General features: G+C 33.6%; 1 protein-coding gene and 1 long non-coding RNA gene across 6 annotated transcripts in view; one reads left to right on the top strand and one right to left on the bottom strand.

Moving 5' to 3' along the window:
- The window catches only part of LOC111631640, a 14480-nt gene extending 12652 nt beyond the window's left edge, over nucleotides 1-1828 (bottom strand). The window contains exon 1 of the long non-coding RNA XR_002757733.1: nucleotides 1749-1828. This is a non-coding gene — a long non-coding RNA (uncharacterized LOC111631640). The remainder of the gene's footprint in view (nucleotides 1-1748) is intronic.
- LOC111631638 (poly [ADP-ribose] polymerase 2-like) overlaps nucleotides 1-19006 on the top strand; it is an 87704-nt gene that overhangs the window by 41565 nt on the left and 27133 nt on the right. For 4 of the 5 annotated variants that reach the window (XM_023375935.1, XM_023375936.1, XM_023375938.1 and 1 more), the window contains exon 6: nucleotides 9106-9139. In XM_023375935.1, coding sequence (XP_023231703.1) covers nucleotides 9106-9139 — 34 coding nt within the window. Of the gene's footprint in view, nucleotides 1-9105; nucleotides 9140-17726; nucleotides 17797-19006 lie in introns of all 5 variants that reach the window. The other variant, XM_023375937.1, reaches the window with a different exon arrangement.

Raw genomic sequence — 19006 nt, 5'->3', positions numbered from 1 at the left:
GCCATGTGAGGTAAGAGATTTTCAATCCGTTTCCATCTGCCTTCTATTGTTAACTTACAGTCTTTATTTTCTTCAGTTATTTTTATTATGTAATTAATTAAGGTTTAATATTATTAAAGAAGTAATTTTTTTGGAATTTGTCTCACATTTTAACGTGTAATCGTAGTGAATACCAATGTATAGAAATATGGCCGATTTACTTGTATAATTCGTGAAAGGCTCTCTTCGAATTTTTCCATTGTTTAATCTTCAAAATACATTATTTTGGCGATATTTTCATTCTTCGAGAGTGGGGAAAATGTTTTATTAATGTTTATAAATGGTTCCAAATATACTCTGCCATTATGCGAGATCCATTGTTGAGTGTTGCTAGTTGACCCAAGGAATAGATTATTAGGCATATTTAACTACAAATTCCATGTAGATTATGGTGAAGAGAGTGAATTTTCAATAATCTGGTTTTTATAATTCTCTTCTGCATGATGAATATTTAGTGTAAAGCTGCCCACACCAAATGTGTGTGATGCCATGTAGTGTTACAATGTAATAATATTGCTCTAAATCACTTAGGATAGGGTAAAAGACTCTGCGACATGATGACCAGGTCGCTTGAAGCTATGCGGCTAATCCATTGCATCTCTGCTAACCGTTCTCTACTCTGAAATACGCATAAAATCCTCTTCTTGGTTTGTTCAGAAACTGAGGCTGAAGTGTGGCATTGATGTTTTTTTGCTTGATATAGTGCAGTATACAAATGATCGTATTAGAAAAACCATTGTTTAAGCTACCAGAGAAAGATGCTAAATAAAATAAAGATTTTAAGTAAAAACAATAAGTTTTACACGGCCAACGATTATTTAATATTAAAATAATAAATGTACATTTATTATTTTAATATTAAATAATCGTTGGCCGTGTAAAACTTATTGTTTTTACTTAAAATCTTTATTTTATTTAGCATCTTTCTCTGGTAGCTTAAACAATGGTTTTTCTAATACGATCATTTGTATACTGCACTATATCAAGCAAAAAAACATCAATGCCACACTTCAGCCTCAGTTTCTGAACAAACCAAGAAGAGGATTTTATGCGTATTTCAGAGTAGAGAACGGTTAGCAGAGATGCAATGGATTAGCCGCATAGCTTCAAGCGACCTGGTCATCATGTCGCAGAGTCTTTTACCCTATCCTAAGTGATTTAGAGCAATATTATTACATTGTAACACTACATGGCATCACACACATTTGGTGTGGGCAGCTTTACACTAAATATTCATCATGCAGAAGAGAATTATAGGAACCAGATTATTGAAAATTCACTCTCTTCACCATAATCTACATGGAATTTGTAGTTAAATATGCCTAATAATCTATTCCTTGGGTCAACTAGCAACACTCAACAATGGATCTCGCATAATGGCAGAGTATATTTGGAACCATTTATAAACATTAATAAAACATTTTCCCCACTCTCGAAGAATGAAAATATCGCCAAAATAATGTATTTTGAAGATTAAACAATGGAAAAATTCGAAGAGAGCCTTTCACGAATTATACAAGTAAATCGGCCATATTTCTATACATTGGTATTCACTACGATTACACGTTAAAATGTGAGACAAATTCCAAAAAAATTACTTCTTTAATAATATTAAACCTTAATTAATTACATAATAAAAATAACTGAAGAAAATAAAGACTGTAAGTTAACAATAGAAGGCAGATGGAAACGGATTGAAAATCTCTTACCTCACATGGCACGAAACGACACAAAACAATCAGGCGGAAGGCGCTGGCTGACGCATTTATACGACACGAGTCTAAAGACAGTGTTGCCAGACATCTTCGTTCTAAAATCGAACTTTTCGATCGAAACATCGCCAAGATATCGCCCAAAATATTTGCTCGAATTTTATATCTTTCAGGAAAAACATTGTTATATAAGAAATTTTTACAAAAGTATATTTTAAATAATAATGATAAAATGAAAAAAATTTTTTTTAAGTGTTACTCAACCATCTGAGAATTTACACTGAAGAGGGGCTCATACAAGCCTGAAATGCATGTATAATTTACAATAAAGGAATACTTAACCTCAGAACTGAAAGAAAGTTTACCGTTTGTTAACCATTCGGATTGAAGAGACATATACTAAATCTAAGTATTTATCAGCTATTATACCAGATTTTGTAATTAATGTAGTTTTTTTTTTCATTTTTGACTCTCCGCCTTTCTTCTATATTCATAATGAGTACAGAAGCCATGCCGGCTTAGTCCCTATAAGGCTGGTTTGGTGGGATACAGAAATGTGACACACGGGAGATCTGTCAATGGATAGTGTTTTCGGGCGAATTTCCTGTAAGAAACAGGTGCCCGATTAGGTGTTTGAGAAGTGAAGAAAACGCGAAAACTTTACATTGACAGCCCGTTAGTGAGGCGCGAATCCGCGATAAACTAACTTACCAGTGGTCAGTGGTTTTATCCACTTAGCCACTTGTAAACTTAACTTCTTTTATGTATTCTATAAGATTTCAAATAAAAATAACTTTCTCTTTTTTACAATTATTTATATAATGTATATATTTTTTACATATAAAAAATGTAATTTTTACTGTCGCATTTCGCCGTGGTTCAAACACGGCTCGGCTCAATAACGCCGCTAATATATACGATACATTTTGTATTAAATTTTCCCTTATGTTTCTATGTGAATTGTATTCGTTACAGTTAAATAATTGTAAAGATCTTTAAGTATTAATATATGGAATTATTCATAAATTGTGTAACGCATTGTTTTATACTTTTAAACTACCATCCCCACCCCACGTAACTCGCTGTATAACGTGTGTGGAGGCTCACCAATAGGTGAGTAGGAATGTCTCGATACTCACCCCAAAATTACGTAACTCATATTTTCCATCGATCTTCTTGTACTAAAGAATAATACATAGCGAGGGGTACCGAACGTTACGTTATTTTATTAATTACGTAAAAAGCAGTAACATACCATAAACGCTACGGTTCGCTAATAAACAAAAAAGAATACAGTAATTCTGTTTCTCAAGGATAAATACATTAGTATAACGTAACGTTTTTGTAAACTCCTTCACCCCTTTTAACGCATCGTTAAGATAATCTGCATACCCACTCACCCACATCTGCATTACATAATTAACACTAGTGTCCGAGTGGTTAAAACCACCGAACACTGATAGTTGGTCGTAGGTTCGAGCTTCACCAACGTGGAGTTTTCCGTATTTTCTTCGTTTTGTAAAATTAAAATAGGGGCCAGTTTCCCATAGAAAGTCCTCCCGGGAGAACTCCCTCTATCGCCCAAGTGTCGTGTTGCTGATCTGTGTCTTTGCTTTATTGCGTATTTACAAAAGTGTTCGGAGGAGTTAGAAAAAGTTTGTACTACTTTCCAACATGGTGTTTAAGAAGCAATGGACCCAAGACAGAGCCCTGGAGAATACCCTTGTTTGGTTTAAAGAAGTTAGAGATAGAATTTTCTACTTTGACGTAATAATATCTTTTGACAAATAAGACTGTAACCAATTTAGAGGAATACCTCTTAGGCTGGCGTTTTGCAACTTTCTTTTCTAAAATCTGGAAATCCAGACCGTCGAATGTTTGACGACCTTCTTTATCAAATATCCATCGTATTTTTGGCCAAAGAAAATGAGTAACATTACAATTGGTGAAATACAAGAGTCAACATATTCAAACACACTTCCCCAGTAAATTCTTGTACTTTCCGACTCGTGCAAATTCGAACCCGGATCCCCAAGCCTCCAAAGCCGACAGATATGCGTACTGTAATGTAATGTTTATCATCGATTTAATATTATGATTAAATGTGTTTGAAATGTCAGACAAATTAAATTTTCTAAATCCAAGTTTTTATATTAACGACCCATCTGAATGCGAAACCGGATCCTTTAGAGCGGTAGGTTGTCGCCTTGATCCAAGGACTATATACTACAAGGATAGCCAGATCCCTATTCTACAATGTTAGCCAGGAATGCCAAGTTAGTGACGTCAGCACGAGACCTGACCTCTCTGTTTACATTAAGCAGGGTGTGCACGTGTTTAGTTTTCGCTTTTAATATTCGTCCAATTTTGTGATTAACGAAGTGATTTATTTTAATATTTCTGTAATTGTTTAATTTGACTAAGTTTTTTATAAGGTAAGATGATTTAAATATAAGTCATTAAATATTTAAAGCTATATTTTTATGTTAGGTGAAGAACAAAATGCTGAGTACTAGGTGTGCTGTGTATGGTTGCAATAATAACCTTCTTTTTTCAAATTGGAAGCAACCTGTTTACATCGGGTTTGATCAAAAAATGACAAGAGAAATACTTTTAAAATTAATAGCAGAACTTTATTTACTATCGTATAATGTAGTAGCTTGCGTCAGTGACTGTAGTTGCAGTAACATAAGTTTATGGAAAGAATTGAATGTGAATATCAATGAAACGTTTATTATGAATCAATTATTATTATCAATGAAACGTATATTAGAGATATAAATATGTGGTTCGACATTTTTAATAGCTATGCACCAAAAGGTTCTGTTCCAAGCAAAAATGGATATGGTGTAGACTTGGAATTACAAGAAGAACATTTAAATAAAATGATAAAAATAATCTCAACAATGAGAGCAAGTGGAAAAAATGCCCTCCAAATTTTCCAGAAAGGAATGATAATCTCAATGAAATCGCTAATTGATCTTTTTCAAGATACAAAATCGACTTTTGATATAAAATACATCTGCACTTAAATCAAGATTGTCTGGAAAACTTTTTTTTTCAAATTAGAAGCCGGGGGTCCTAATGAACATCCAAGCCCATTAAATGCTATATATAGGATTAGATTGATTATTTTAGGTAAGAATCCTGGTATTTTAGAGTCAAAACTAAATACTACAGATCGAAGACAAGAGGAATATATTAACCCAAAGTTTTAGAGAAAGCACGTGTAGAAGTATCAAGTGAAAATACAGACCAATATACTGAATGTAAAACTACTTTTTCTTCAAATAAATCTTCAGGAAACTCTACACGCAATCTAGACTTTGTAAGTTCGCTGATTTTGGGGGCAATACGTTAATTGCGCGTCAGGAAAACCTAGGGTCAAACCGTATGTGGGTGGTGGCGGTAGGAGACAGAGATGACAAGTGTCTTACACGAAAACCGTTTATTTTAACATAAGGTTAACTCACATAATGACAATAACAATGCGATCTAGATCGGCTTTGGTGGGAGCTCCTTGATGTCGACGAACGGGCGCTGACTGGTGTTCCGGGCTTGACAGGAGAGTGTCTGTTGCACAGGTGCCTCTGTCCGGTGACGTTGCGGATGTTAGTCACTGGTGGAGAACCTGGTCCGAGTGGAGAACTGCGGAGAATCGGCTGGGAATTCCTCTTCGGAGAGAAGCGGCTGAGATTCTCTCTCGGAGAGAAGCGGCTGAGATTCTCTCTTCTGTCCTTGAGATTCGGAGGTTTTATAAGATTTTCCCCGAATCTCACTCTTTTGATTGGTCCCATTCACCCTCTCCCTTACCCCGATTGGTCATTCCTTTGTTTCTAGGCGAAACTTGAGACCAATCCGGGTCGGGAAAAGGTCGGAGAGGTGATGACGGAGCTTTTAATGTTCGCGCTGGTCGACCCGGCACTTGTTCGCGAGCATCTCAACAAAGCTCTTTCTCTCTGTCGACATTTTCCCCTGTTGTTTATCATCGCGTCGCGTTTGTTCTATGATTCGAAAAAAATTTTCGTTCCATCTGGGTTCTGTCATCAACACACCCTCTTGACCCAATTCTATCTTCGAAACTTTCTGACGTTAAAGTTTGTAATTAGTCGAAATTTCGACGCGCTTTTACGACCCTCACAACTTTAACACAATCTTTGAATAAACTTCTTACGATGCTCTCGAGTATATAGCAGGATATTTTGCCTATAAATATAAAGAAAAATACCAAAACTTAATTAACTCCACTAACAATATTAAAAATCATTACAAATATAGCATTCCGTCATGGGTGCAACATTTATCTTATGGAGGGCTTACCTCCTGATTAATGGCTAGCAAAAATTATAGAATGGAATAAATATTTCGAAATATATCACGATGAATCGTATAAAAATGGCCCCGGAGTTGTACAGAATTAGTCAGTGGAAACAGTTTTACCTTTTACTTTAATAAAAGATTTTTGTAAATTAAGAACTATAATAAGAATTAATTATAGAANTTTTCTATTAACACTTTTTACATTATATATATATATGTTTTGTTGAAAGGTACATTTATAAATTTGTTAACTGAAGACATGACGGGTTATTCTCTAAAATTTGTAATATCTTTTCTTGCACTTTCAGCTGAGCTTTCATCAGCTTCATTTTCATATTATGTTCTTCTTCCATAATTTTTATTTTTAAACTGTGCTCTTCTTCAAGAGTTTCTTTTTTCCTTTTTGCATGTTCATATATAGCATCAGCTGCTTCAGGCTGTTTCCTTTTTCTTTTACTTTGACAACTTTTGTCATTAGTAGAAATCTGAAAGGTAATTATTTCATTATAAGCTTAAACAATATTTTTTATGGAATATAATTATTTTTAAGATTTACCTGCTGATTATCAATATTTTCAATATAAAAATCTGCAGTGGGTTCAATGNACCGACCTTGGCCATGATCGCTCGACCATCCGGTCGCCTAGTAATTTTACAAAAATTATAATATGAATTTTTAATTTTATCAATTTATTTTTTATTCGGACAATAATTTTAAAACTTAGAAATAAGCATAATAATTATTATACTTATTATTTTAAATTCATCATACCGAATAGACATAATTACGGAAAAAAATTTATAAAATATTTTGAGAGATGGCAACACTCTAACTTGTGTTGCTGGCGCGAAAAGTTATTACTTTTGTCACGTGTTTCTATGTTGAATATAAAATATTTCGGTAATTATTTTTATATGAGTCAGTTTAATATTTTTGTTTGTATAATTAAAATACACCCGAGACAGACGTATTTATATATAATGTATTTGTTTTAAGATGTACGGTACATATATAGCAAGATGAGAGATTGCACTCAGTGGATACAAACCATTGGGAGATTAAGTGATGGAATGGGTATTACTCTTTGTTTCAAAACTTTTCTCTATGGTTATAAAGCACTTTTCGTGACTGTATTAAACTTGCTATTAGAACTTATTGGTCTTGTCCTTCTTTCCCAATTATCACCCAGGAAAATTATCACCTGGCTGATAATTGGGATTGGGAAAGTAGGAGAGGTTCAATAAGGTGATCTATGGATTTAATAGTCAGTCAAACACATTTATATCTAATATTAAGTTTGTACGTAAAGAAAAATCACAAAACCCAATAAATTTATAAGGCCGAACGACCGCCGGATTACGTCGGGTTACTTTTCTGTGATTATATTTAATTAATTACTAAATCTATATATATAAAATTACATGTTCTGACTGATTGATACATCATTGTCCAGAGCAAACCGCCGAACCTAAAGAGGTGAAATTTGGTACGCAGTTAGGGTACGTCGTGAAAATGCACACTAAGAAGGATTTTTCAAAATTCTCTGTGGGAAGAGGGAAAGGATTAAATAAATCGACAGAGGATTTACTTTGGTTTACACGGATGCCGTTTTCGAATAAAAGTGACATATTGTAGCTGATAAAACTCGTACGGTTCGAGTACGTGCGTGTGTAACAAAATTTCCACAGAACTATTTTATCCCGTCGTCCTGTCTCACTAAAATAGGCATGGTTAGTATTAACCGAGTGCAGTNTCAATAAGGTGATCTATGGATTTAATAGTCAGTCAAACACATTTATATCTAATATCAAGTTTGTACGTAAAGAAAAATCACAAAACCCAATAAATTTATAAGGCCGAACGACCGCCGGATTACGTCGGGCTACTTTTCTGTGATTATATTTAATTAATTACTAAATCTATATATATAAAATTACATGTTCTGACTGAGTGATACATCATTGTCCAGAGCAAACCGCCGAACCTAAAGAGGTGAAATTTGGTACGTGGTTAGGGTACGTCGTGAAAATGCACACTGAGAAGGGATTTTTCAAAATTTTATGCGGGAAGAGGGAAAGGATTAAATAAACCGATAGAGAAAATTCACTTTGGTTTACACGGATGCCGTTTTCGAATAAAAGTGACATATTGTAGCTGATAAAACTCGTACGGTTCGAGTACGTGCGTGTGTAACAAAATTTCCACAGAACTATCTTATCCCGTCGTCCTGTCTCACTAAAATAGGCATGGTTAGTATTGACTGAGTGCAGTCTTTTGTGGTGCTAACTATACATACATATTTTGATTTTGTATATATAGGTATATAATATAATATATCTTATGTGATTATGGGGAACAGATTAAAATTCGGGCTATAAATCTGCTTAATTATAATTTTAAATAATTTAGAGTAATCTGGAAGAAAAGAAGTTTAATATACTTATAGATTAAAATTGTGATTCGATAAACAATTTTTGAATTGCTAACATGTTATGCACCTACATTAACTAAAGATGATGCTTTGTGTTACATGCATAGCATTAGCTTTAATTAAAGTAGATATATATTTTGATAATATAGATGTACTTTTTTGATGATGCATTTGAAAGGAGAAAATTGTCTTGCATGACTGTCTTTGAAATGAAGGCTTTTGTCGCATTTTAGTTAATCACAGCTATAACTGTGTCGATCTCCAGACAGGCAGCCACGCTAGTACCATGAAGACGGAGATCTATTTGAATTCAAAGCTAATTAAAACAACAAAAACAATAACTTTTAACTATAATATATTGACAAAAATATTTTTAGATTGAATATTTCGTGGCGCAGAAGTTCAAAAATTATTCCATAATATATGAATCATTCTGTGAAATTATAAACATGTTTACAGTTTATAAACTATAAATTTATTTACATTACTTATTTATAAAACATAGTTTTTGATGATGATATAAAATATATTTTATTTTGATTTAAATTTAATAAACTTAAGAGTTTGATAATTTATTTTAGGTATTTATTTTATATTTTTAGGTATTTATAAACATGGGTAAAAGAAAAGTGCGAGGTAAATTTTTATTTTCTTACATATTTAATAAATAATTACTTTGATAAAGTTAACATATAACCAGCCAAACTTTACTGTCATTTGTGTGGAATAGCTTANAAAATTGTGATTCGATAAACAATTTTTGAATTGCTAACATGTTATGCACCTACACTAACTAAAGATGATGCTTTGTGTTACATGCATAGCATTAGCTTTAATTAAAGTAGATATATATTTTGATAATATAGATGTACTTTTTTGATGATGCATTTGAAAGGAGAAAATTGTCTTGCATGACTGTCTTTGAAATGAAGGCTTTTGTCGCATTTTAGTTAATCACAGCTATAACTGTGTCGATCTCCAGACAGGCAGCCACGCTAGTACCATGAAGACGGAGATCTATTTGAATTCAAAGCTAATTAAAACAACAAAAACAATAACTTTTAACTATAATATATTGACAAAAATATTTTTAGATTGAATATTTCGTGGCGCAGAAGTTCAAAAATTATTCCATAATATATGAATCATTCTGTGAAATTATAAACATGTTTACAGTTTATAAATTATAAATTTATTTACATTACTTATTTATAAAACATAGTTTTTGATGATGATATAAAATATATTTTATTTTGATTTAAATTTAATAAACTTAAGAGTTTGATAATTTATTTTAGGTATTTATTTTATATTTTTAGGTATTTATAAACATGGGTAAAAGAAAAGTGCGAGGTAAATTTTTATTTTCTTACATATTTAATAAATAATTACTTTGATAAAGTTAACATATAACCAGCCAAACTTTACTGTCATTTGTGTGGAATAGCTTAAAATCATTAGAATAAATATGTTTTATTTTAATTAATTAAATTAATCAAAAGAAACAAAGAACAATTTCAAGTCACTCAATAACTTCTCTTCAGGTTCAAGCATGGGAAAAATGTGAAAATTTATTATTACTTGCTCCCATGAAAGTTTTTTTAATAACTCTTTCCACCTGCAAGCATTTTAAGAGGCTCTTTTTATCAAGCCTGCTATGGGCTAGGCTGGGCTCACAATGGGGTGGATGGATGGTGATGGACGAGGCCCAACACATCCAAACTTCAAAAAATTTTTTGAATTTTTTTGACTCGTTTAGATTTGATCCCTGATCTCCAGAGCGGTAGGCTGCCATTTGGTCGTCTCCTATATAAGTTAATATTTCCATGGACCTTTAACAGTGGGAAGTTTAAAGAATGCTGAAATTTTTTACCCAGTTAATGGGCCATTGTTGGGCACGAACAGTTGAAATTAGAATGCCAATGTTAGTAAAGAAGTGGCTAGTTCATCCTTATCTCTATAGTATTTGGAAATGAGGATGAATATCACCAAACTTTTGTAATCTACCTTTTACTGCTTTCTTGAAGACTATTAAAGTATCTTCTTTAAATCCACTGATTCTTGTGCTTTCCAGCCCGCCATTGGGGGTAAAAACTTGCTATAAAAACTCAACATCAAATTTGAACATAGTCTACTTTTAAATTCATGTTGTTATGGGATACAAGACGTCATTAGCTTCTATAATCTTCTTTACTTAACTCCAGAGAATCTTGAATGCAGGGGGATGGCCACTTCATTTTCTTCTCTTGTCAATAGGAGAATTGCTCGTAATGCTTTCTCTTCTTTGAAACAGAAGAACATAAAGAATCTTGTATTTTTTTGCAAAATAAAGATGGTGTATGCCAGTATTTTTCGACCTTTTTCTAACTTCAAACTGATAAAATTATGGATAATTTTATGTGGACCAGTAATTATATTCAACTATAAACTACTGTATGCTTATATAGAGTTATTGTATGTAACTAAGTACCAGTACATGTGGTGATCTAGTTGCTATTTAAATGTCACCCGTAATCGACTGTTGATATGATCAAGTATTTTTCTGTGGATCAATGAAAGTTTATCAAAGACTGGCAGTTGAAAAACACTCATGTAAACTAATACAAAGACCTTTAGTTAAGATGATTACTCAGTTTGTTGGTGTTAAATTTACAAAAAACAGTTTTAATAAAATATTTTGAGCATTTTCAACATTTTATAAAACATTTTTGTCAGGAATTGAATTATGGAATGTAGAAGAAAAAATACAGTAAAAGTCTCANATGTTTTATTTTAATTAATTAAATTAATTAAAAAGAAATAAAGAACAATTTCAAGTCACTTAATAACTTCTCTTCAGGTTCAAGCATGGGAAAAATGTGAAAATTTATTATTACTTGCTCCCATGAAAGTTTTTTTAATAACTCTTTTCACCTGCAAGCATTAAGAGGCTCTTTTTATCGAGCCCGCTATGGGCTAGGCTGGGCTCACGATGGGGTGGATGGATGGTGATGGACGAGGCCCAACACATCCAAACTTGATCTAGATTTGATTCCTGATCTCCAGAGCGGTAGGCTGCCATTTGGTCGTCTCCTATATAAGTTAATATTTCCATAGACCTTTAACAGTGGGTGAAGTTTAAAGAATGCTGACATTTTTTACCCAGTTAATGGGCCATTGTTGGGCACGAACAGTTGAAATTAGAATGCCAATGTTAATAAAGAAGAGTTTGAAAGATTAGTGTTGTATAAACTTTCCCACTGATAAAGATGCATTGGTTAATTTGGCTGAGTAACCACAGTGGCTAGTTCATTCTTATCTCTATAGTATTTGGGGATGAGGATGAATATCACCAAACTTTTGTAATCTACGTTTTACTGCTTTCTGGAAGACTATTAAAGTATCTTCTTTAAATCCACTTATTCTTTTGCTTTCCAGCCTGCCATTGGGGGTAAAAACTTGCTATAAAAACTCAACATCAAATTTGAACATAGTCTATTTTTAAATTCATGTTGTTATGGGATACAAGACGTCATTAGCTGCTATAATCTTCTTTACTTAACTCCAGAGAATCTTGAATGCAGGGGGATGGCCACTTCATTTTCTTCTCTTGCCAATAGGAGAATTGCTCATAATGCTTTCTCTTCTTCGGAGCAGAAGAACATAAAGAATCTTGTATTCTTTCGCAAAATAAAGGTGGTGTATGCCAGTGTTTTTTGACCTTTTTCTAACTTCAAACTGGTAAAATTATGGATAATTTTATGTGGACCAGTAATTATATGCAACTATAAACTATGCTTGTACAGAGATATTGTATGTAACTAAGTACCGGTACATATGGTGATCTAGTTGCTATTTAAATGTCACCCGTAATCGACTGTTGATATGATCGAGTATTTTTCTGTGGATCAATGAAAGTTTATCAAGGACTGGCAGTTGAAAAACACTTCTGTAAACTAATACGAAGGCCTTTAGTTAAGATGATTACTCATTTTGGTGGTGTTAAATTTACAAAAAACATTTTTAATAAAATATTTTGAGCATTTTCAACATTTATAAAACATTTTTGTCAGGAATTGAATTATGGAATGTAGAAGAAAAAATACAGTAAAAGTCTCAAAAACACAACTCTTGATAATTCAACATTTTGTAAAACCAGTCGGGTGTTCAAAAAAATACACATAATCTAATTTTTGTCTTTATAATTTAATACTAGGATTAAATAAGTTATCATTCTTCACTGGTGACAATTGGTAATGGCATTGCTTCCATGTGTTAACGAAGATTAACCTTTTTCTGAAGTATCGCTGCAAAATGCCACAATGTGAATGTCACTAACTCCAAATTAGTCATTGAATAACCAATATTTTTTGAAATTTAACTACAAATAGAAATAGTTCCTGTTGATACATAGTTAATACATATATGAATTTGCACATAATACCTTTGTGAAAATTCTGCTATTTGGATTAGTATCATCGCTATGACTCGGTATTTAACAAATTTGTATGTACATTGCTATGACTCAATACATTAAGTACTGAGTCATAGCAATGTACATACAATGCTTCTGCCAATGATAAGACGACGAAGTTTGACCTGCATTTTATCACAATTCTTTCTCTTAGTTTACGGTTAAACTTTTGTGACATTTTTCTATGAACTGTTGTGCTGTTGTACTGTATTGTACGTGAAAATGAGTGTGAGAGATAATCCGTCACTCGATTTTTTTCCAAAAGGTACTAATAATTTTTTCTGGAGGTAAATTTTTATATCTTTTGTAGTACAATACAGTAGAGCCTCGATTATCTGACCCCCGATCAACTGTCACATCGGTTCACCGACCGTGTTCTAGTCGTCAAATTCAAATATTCGCTAGTGATGTGGCACTACAATATTTGGCTATGTCTTGGCTACTTTAATATTATTTTTGTTAGAATTTTGCGTGATTTAGTTGACCATGAAAGGGAGGCCAGTATTTAAACGAGGCTTAATTTTCTAATTATGAGTGGTGGTTTGTTTTGTGTGGATTTTTCTGAGGATTGTGCGTCGTGCTGAATTGGAATCTGTTTTCATTGGAGATATAAATTTTGGATCTGTGTATTTCACACTTGTAACAGATTGTGCTGTAGTTGTTGTAACGTTCGCAATGGCGACTAAACGTAAATGCATTGTTCTCAGTGTTTCCGATAAACTTACAATAATTGATCAGTTGAAAAGCAGTGCTAGTAGATTAAAGCTTAGCTCAGGAATATGGAGTTGGAAAAACCACAATAACAGACATTAAAAAGAACAGTGATGCCATTAAAAAATTTGCGAGTGTATTTGACATGAGAATGGAAGCTTGCACAGAAAAAAAAGATTTGGACATTGTAGTTTACACTTGTTCATGCAGGTACATAGCCAAGGACAACCAATAAGTGGCCCTTTGATTTGTGTAAAAGCTCTTCAAATGAACAAGAAACTAGGAGGTAACGCTGATTTTCAAGCAAGTACCGGCTGGCTTATGCATTTCAAATCTAGGCATGGAATTAGGGAATTGGACATCCAGGGTGAAAAATTGTTGGCTGATACTGAATCAGCTGAACGTTTGAAAAATAAGGATGGTTACAAAAAAAAAACAATGTCTACAATGCAGATGAAACTGGTTTGTACTGGAAGAAAATGCCAACAGAAACCTTAGTTTCTAAGAATGAAATGTCAGCACCTGGTTTTAAGGCAAGCAAATCATGCATTGCTGTTATGGTATGCGAAAGTGTTACCGGAACACACAGGCTACCTTTGCTAATCATAGGAAAGTCTAAAAATCCGTGGTGCTTTAAGGGAGTGAAAAAATTGCCGATCATCTACAAAAATCAAAAGAATTCATGGATGGATACAAGCATTTTTATACAATGGTATGACACTGTATTTATCCCTGAAGTCAAAAAACATCAGCTTAAAACTGGGAATACGGAAATGTTTTGTTGTTGATTGATCCCACCCCAAGTCATCTCTCAAACATTTCACTGGAAAGAGAAAATGGAAAGTTTAAAGTTGTTTACTTGCCTCCCAAAATTACTTCAGTCCTCCAACCAATGGATCAAGAGGTTGTAAAGTACTATATTATTTTTCCGACTTTTCCAACGATTATCGACATNGGAAGAAAATGCCAACAGAAACCTTAGTTTCTAAGAATGAAATGTCAGCACCTGGTTTTAAGGAAAGCAAATCATGCATTGCTGTTATGGTATGCGAAAGTGTTACCGGAACGCACAGGCTACCTTTGCTAATCATAAGAAAGTCTAAAAATCCACGGTGCTTTAAGGGAATGAAAAAATTGCCGATCATCTACAAAAATCAAAAGAATTCATGGATGGATACAAGCATTTTTATAGAATGGTATGACACTGTATTTATCCCTGAAGTCAAAAAGCATCAGCTTAAAACTGGGAATACCAGAAATGTTTTGTTGTTGATTGATAGCACCCCAAGTCATCCCTCAAACATTTCACTGGAAAGAGAAAATGGAAAGTTTAAAGTTGTTTACTTGCCTCCCAAAATTACTTCAGTCCTCCAACCGATGGATCAAGAGGTCATTGAAAGCTTTAAACGATATTACAGAAAGGCATTGCTGCGTATGGTAATGCTCGGGGAAGAATGTGAAAAAACAATTCAGCAAGTGTACACTGAAATTAACTTGAAGGGATGCTATGTATATGGCAGCAGATGCTTGGGCTACTGTCAAGGACACTACACTAGTAACAGCTTGGAATAAGTTCCTACCATCAGATGAGTCTGTGAGATGCGAACCACCCCTGTGATTAATTAAAAATTTAATTGGAAAAAGTAAAATTTTAGACAAAAATATTCGTTGATTTTGATGGGAAAATTATATTTTTTAAAACAAAGGAAACTGGTAAAAATCACTTCCTTCAACAGAAGTTGAAACATCCATTTGTTTTCCCTTATCTCTTAAAAATCTTAGTCACCCTGGGAACTGTCAACCCCTCAGTAAAATCCCTTTTTCCTGTTCACGTGGAAAAATACGAATTGATGATTGGTGAAAATTTATGAGAAAGAGGAAGAATCTAGCATCTTTCAGAGAGTACGCCAGAAGATCCAAAAGAGGACAGACGTATTCCACACCAGCTCCCGAAGGCCAACACCCATAACCGATTCCCGAAGTCTCCTAAATAAATTATTAAGTCGATAAATATAGTGAAGAAAAAGATTTATTTATGTGCCGTGCAAGAACATAAGAAAGAACATTCCTCCAGAACCAAAGATGCGAGAAGAAGACAAAAAGACACATAATATGAGGTAGTATGATTTTTAACAGAAATTGTGAGCTCTCTCACTCGAAATAGCTTTATTCGAAGAATCGATATTGTAAAATCTTATTTATTTTTGTTTCATTAAATCTTTGTTTTATTTGTTATAAAAATGTCTTTCAAGTATCTGAAACAAAATGAGAAGTTCATCTCCAGTCAATATCAATACGCGTGTTAATCTGCGTACAACAAAACTGATTAACTGGTGTCGGGAATCCTGACAGAAGGAAGAGGGTGATTACATGATCATCTAATTCCACTTTAAATTAACATTCAAACTGTAAATTAACTTATTAGTTAAAGCCCTCTACCCTCGATTTCTTCGGACAGAAAACCATCCTTGTAAGACAAACAGAGGGCTATTTTCAAGGAATAGCTGCCAAGTAAGTGATACAAGAGTCTTAACTACTCCGTATCCCTGACTAGCACCTCCCAAGTCTATCACTGCACCTGAAGAACCACCAAACAGCCAATTTGTATCACATCTGTGTGGGCTGATTAAAGAATGTTATGGATTTGAAGAATGTGACAACAAAAACATTCAAGACTGACTCGAATGTGATGCCGATGACCGTGTCTATCAGATATTGTCAGACAATAAAATCATTGCCAGTGCCATCGACAATCAAGAACCTAGTGATAACAACCATGCTGAAAAAGGACCATCCAGTGAGGAAGCTTTTCACGGCCTTGAGACAGTTATGAAGTGGTTAGAACAGCAAGAAGAATGTGACGCTATCCAAATGCTGTTTTTAAAACGTGTGCAAGATTTAGTGGCAAAAAACGAGTGTCAGATATACAGTACAGTACTGTATTTATTTTGTGCAAAGTAAAGAAATAATTTTTAATGATACAATAGCGATGATTATTATTTTAAAAAAATTTTTTGTTAAGCTTAACATCGATGAAAATTCAACGCGAATTAGGTCAGTAGCGATATACAGTACTAATTACATGGGATATGCTAATATACTATACTAATAATGCATTTTTTCATACTTTTCGGTTATCCGACCAACCCCAGTCCCCAGTTGTGTCGGATAATCGATGCTCTACTGTAATTATTTTATGTTAGACTGTACTATAGACTTTCTTTCACTCTGAATGTGTTAGAATATTTTTAATATATTAATTTCTAGCAACGTATTATAAGTTGTGAATATAACTCACCTTCTGTGTGATCTTTACTTGGACAGACCACTTCATAATTAATTTCAAATAACGATATATCTCACTTGAGTTAAATGTTAGCGATTTATCATAAATATCCTATATTATTGAAAGTAATTGAGGAATTCACACCATAATCACTGAGACTTGCCTATACTGATGATGATAAAACTGCAGTTAATGAAAATTGACTTTGACATTAAAAACAATTAATTGAAAAATGTATAGCTTGAAGATTTTTAATTTAATAATTATTATCAGTCAATAATAATTCATTCTATAAATAATTGAATAAGTAAGAAATGCCAGCAGTTTAAAGTAGTATAGTATAAGAGATGGTTGGATAACCAAGGGGCGTGGAATTGGATCCAGAAGGTTGAGAAACGTCTGGAATTTTTTGGAGTGGTTCATCTGGATACGTCTGGCCCCATCCCTCGTCATCCAGTGCCGCATTGTGGGCTCAGTCGAACCCAAAATGGACTTGCTAAGAAAACCCTCTTAGCATAGACAGGGCAGAGAGTTAAAAAAAGAATATTTTTGGCATGTTAATTCTGATATTAGGTAACTGATAAAAGTTTCTGTGACTAAAATATGCAGATTCTACTGTATTAAATTAGGAAATGTTTCTTTTGAAAAAATTACCGGCTAGTACAATTATATAAATGTTGTAGTTAAGTTATAGACTCAATATTTCTTAAACAAAAGAATAAAATACAGCATTTATCTTTAGATTAAGTTGAGTTTTTATTTATTTGTTTCAGGTAATGTTGCAGGAACATCGAAAGACAACGTAAAAGATAATGCCATTAAAAATTCTAAGGGTAATAAAAAGTAGGTTAATGTTTCAAGAGAGTTATTTAATGAAATAATGATAAGTATAGACTAGTGATCTCTCTAACCTGACCAGTTAACTTAGAAGATACAGGGGAACCCCATTTTTTGGGATTCTGTTAATTCGGATTATAAAACATAATCCCCGTTTCAGACGTTTGAAAGGTAGACATACAAAAAACCTATAAATGCAAAAAAATCAAAGAATTTCTAAGTACTTTTTTGCCCCTGCATAATGTTTTAGTTTGCAAGAATAGACTTATTTTTTATGAATCAGCATATCATGATTATTGTTATGCAATTCGTTCAAGTTTACTTAAGCTGTGGTCACACCATGCGATTTCCAGCCACGCGGGCGACTGCAACCTGTTCTCGTTAACTAGGAAACCCCTTCGAAAACCGGTGTGACTGCAACCACAACTAGAAACAAAAAGTTTGTTCTATTCGTGCCGGTTGCAAACGCACATTCATTTAGAAAACGTCTTTGTGCTACATTATATCGTGGCAACATTGAAAATAGTTCATTATTAAACTTTTTCTATTTGTCTGGCAGCCTATTTTCCGACAATACTTGCTAACCTTTTACATTATTCTTTTTGACTATTTTCGGGATGTTTTTATTCTTAAAGGTTTAGCGAGTCCCTAAGTTGTGCTTGTGAGGTCTCCCCTCCCCTTTTCTCGGTGCGGACTTACTTTTTTTTGCTCGGGGTGATTACATGATCATCTAATTTTGCTTTAAATTAACATTCAAACTGTAAATTAACTTATTAGTTAAAGCCCTCTACCCTCGATTTCTTCAAACAGAAAAACCATCCTTCTAAGACAAACAGAGGGCTATTCTCAAGGAATAGCTGCCGAGTAAGTGATAAACGAGTCTTAACTACTCTGTATCCCCGGCTAGCACCTCACAAGTCTATCACTGCACCTGAAGAACCACCAAACAGCCAATTTGTATCACATCTGTGTGGGCTGATTAAAGAATGTTATGGATTTGAAGAATGTGACAACAAAAACATTCAAGACTGACTCGAATGTGATGCCGATGACCGTGTCTATCAGATAATGTCAGACGATAAAATCATTGCCAGTGCCATCGACAACCAAGAACCTAGCGATGACAACCGTCCTGAAAAAGGACCATCCAGTGAGGAAGCTTTTCACGGCCTTGAGACGGCTATGAAGTGGTTAGAACAGCAAGAAGAATGCGACG

The sequence above is a fragment of the Centruroides sculpturatus genome, unplaced genomic scaffold, assembly GCF_000671375.1.
Source record: "Centruroides sculpturatus isolate CEXI.00-Female unplaced genomic scaffold, Cexi_2.0 scaffold719, whole genome shotgun sequence".
In the NCBI taxonomy this organism is placed as follows: Eukaryota; Metazoa; Arthropoda; class Arachnida; order Scorpiones; family Buthidae; genus Centruroides; species Centruroides sculpturatus.
The sequence above is the reverse complement of the archived record's forward strand: the minus strand, read 5'-3'. Positions and strand labels throughout refer to the sequence as shown.